The sequence below is a fragment of the Nestor notabilis genome, unplaced genomic scaffold (assembly GCF_000696875.1).
Source record: "Nestor notabilis isolate BGI_N333 unplaced genomic scaffold, ASM69687v1 scaffold12219, whole genome shotgun sequence".
NCBI classification, from domain to species: Eukaryota; Metazoa; Chordata; class Aves; order Psittaciformes; family Psittacidae; genus Nestor; species Nestor notabilis.
In genome coordinates this window covers 1,275-3,001 of record NW_009945099.1, presented here as the reverse complement: position 1 = coordinate 3,001, position 1,727 = coordinate 1,275, and the positions used below count along the sequence as shown (strand labels likewise).

Sequence of the window (1,727 nt, the reverse complement as noted above, 5' to 3'; positions counted from 1 at the left end):
TCCTCCTGACCAGGATCTGACCACCAAGGTAAATACTATATTTTCTTATCAAGAAATTTTACTGCCACTGATACTAGAAATTACTGTGACAAAATTCAAGTGAAGTATGGCTGGCACTGAAATTTGGAAGCTCAATACTGGTAGACAATTTCAAGTCCCCAGTTTATCTACAGTTTTACTTATCTTAGATTTAAGTTTCTTAACAAAAGTGATACTATCTCTATGTAAGACCTTGCTTCCCTGGTGGCTTTATTATTTTAAACTTTGATCAGTGTTTAAGATGCATCATGTGCAGCTAGAATCACAATTCGGCATTGTAAGCACGGTCGGTAATTCACCTGGGATGTGGGGAAAGGTAATGCACAAACAGTTGATTGAGTATCCAGCATCAGAAGTTGCAGAAACTTCTGTTGTTCTGTTGAACAAGAAAATTCTAAGGATATCCATTAATTGGTGTTCTGCTTGTGGCTGATGTGCCCTTTTCCATGTTTATTTTTTGTTGTTATTAGCTCTCCTTGTTTTTTAGAACTCTTAGAATCATGAAATTCCGAAATAAGGCTAAAATAATGGAGTTTGAAAAATCATGTATCTTATTAAAAGGAAAAAAATTTAAAGAAATTAGAAGCCTTAAAAAGTGGTTTTACTTGCAAGATTTTGAAACATGATAACTTTTGTAGGGTATAAATCTGCCTCCCTTTCCTAGTAAAATCTGCCAAAAAGGGAGTCTCTGGACTGTTTTCGCCTTAAGTTGACACAAACAGCACAATGAGTCTCTCTGTCCTGGGAGGAAACTTTTCATCTGTTTCACAACTGTAAAGCCAGAGTTTATTTGCAGAAGACTGCTTCTCACTTTTTTCAAAACTTTGCTTGACAGAATGTTTCCATTGGAATTGTTGGCAAAGACATGGAGTTCACCATCTATGACGATGATGATGTAGCACCATTCCTAGAAGGTCTTGAGGAGAGGCCACAGAGAAAGGTGTGTGGTTTAGATACAAATAAATAGGCTTTGTTGAAAGACAGCATTTTGTGATATATGACCTAAAACATTTGTGTTTACAATCTTTAACTCTACTACTCGAGTAGTTTTAGGAATGGGATTTTTAAAATTTGAAGTTACTATATGAAAACCATATAACCTTAGTTGGAAACTCAGATGCTTATTAAATCAGCTTATGCTGAACTCCCACCAGGCTGTTCCAATGTCTTCTTTCCTCATCTTTGGTCAAGTGCAAGTTTTCACTATTTTTCAATACAAGTGGCTCTGTACGTTTCATGCCTGTAGAAAGATGCTCTGTCCTGCCCCATGCTTAATTTGGATACTGCTACTTTGTAACCTATTTGCTGACATGAGCTGCATTTGCCACTCCTGGTGCTCAACCAGGGTGAAGCTGATTTATTTGTCAAGTGGTGTCTTCTGCTTTCCAAAAATAGTTGTTTTTCCTCTCTTCCAGCCTGCTCCACCTGCTGATGAACTTGCAGAAAAGGCAGAGGAGCCGATGGAGCACTAGTTGGTGGAGGAGTTCCTCGTATTAATGTATGTCTAATTATACAGGAAAGTTTATCCATTTGCTGGTAACTTTATCCTCACCTATTTCTGCCCATACATTCTGAGGATTACTCTTCAAAAAAGAAAGAAACCAACCTACCTATCCTTAAAAGGTAGACAGGAGGTCACGGTCGGGTGTTTCGCAAGAAAGTTGTAATCATTTTCTAAATAGTACATG

At 37.6% G+C, this 1,727-nt stretch overlaps 1 protein-coding gene across 1 annotated transcript in view; it reads left to right on the top strand.

Moving 5' to 3' along the window:
• Nucleotides 1–1,511, top strand: part of PSMA1 (proteasome (prosome, macropain) subunit, alpha type, 1) — an 8,540-nt gene extending 7,029 nt beyond the window's left edge. The window contains 3 exon segments of the mRNA XM_010022730.1: nt 1–28; nt 875–979; nt 1,455–1,511. The exon segment at nt 1–28 is cut by the window's left edge and continues 17 nt beyond it. Of these exon segments, the coding sequence (XP_010021032.1) occupies nt 1–28; nt 875–979; nt 1,455–1,511 (190 nt within the window).
• The last annotated feature ends 216 nt before the right edge of the window (nt 1,512–1,727 follow it).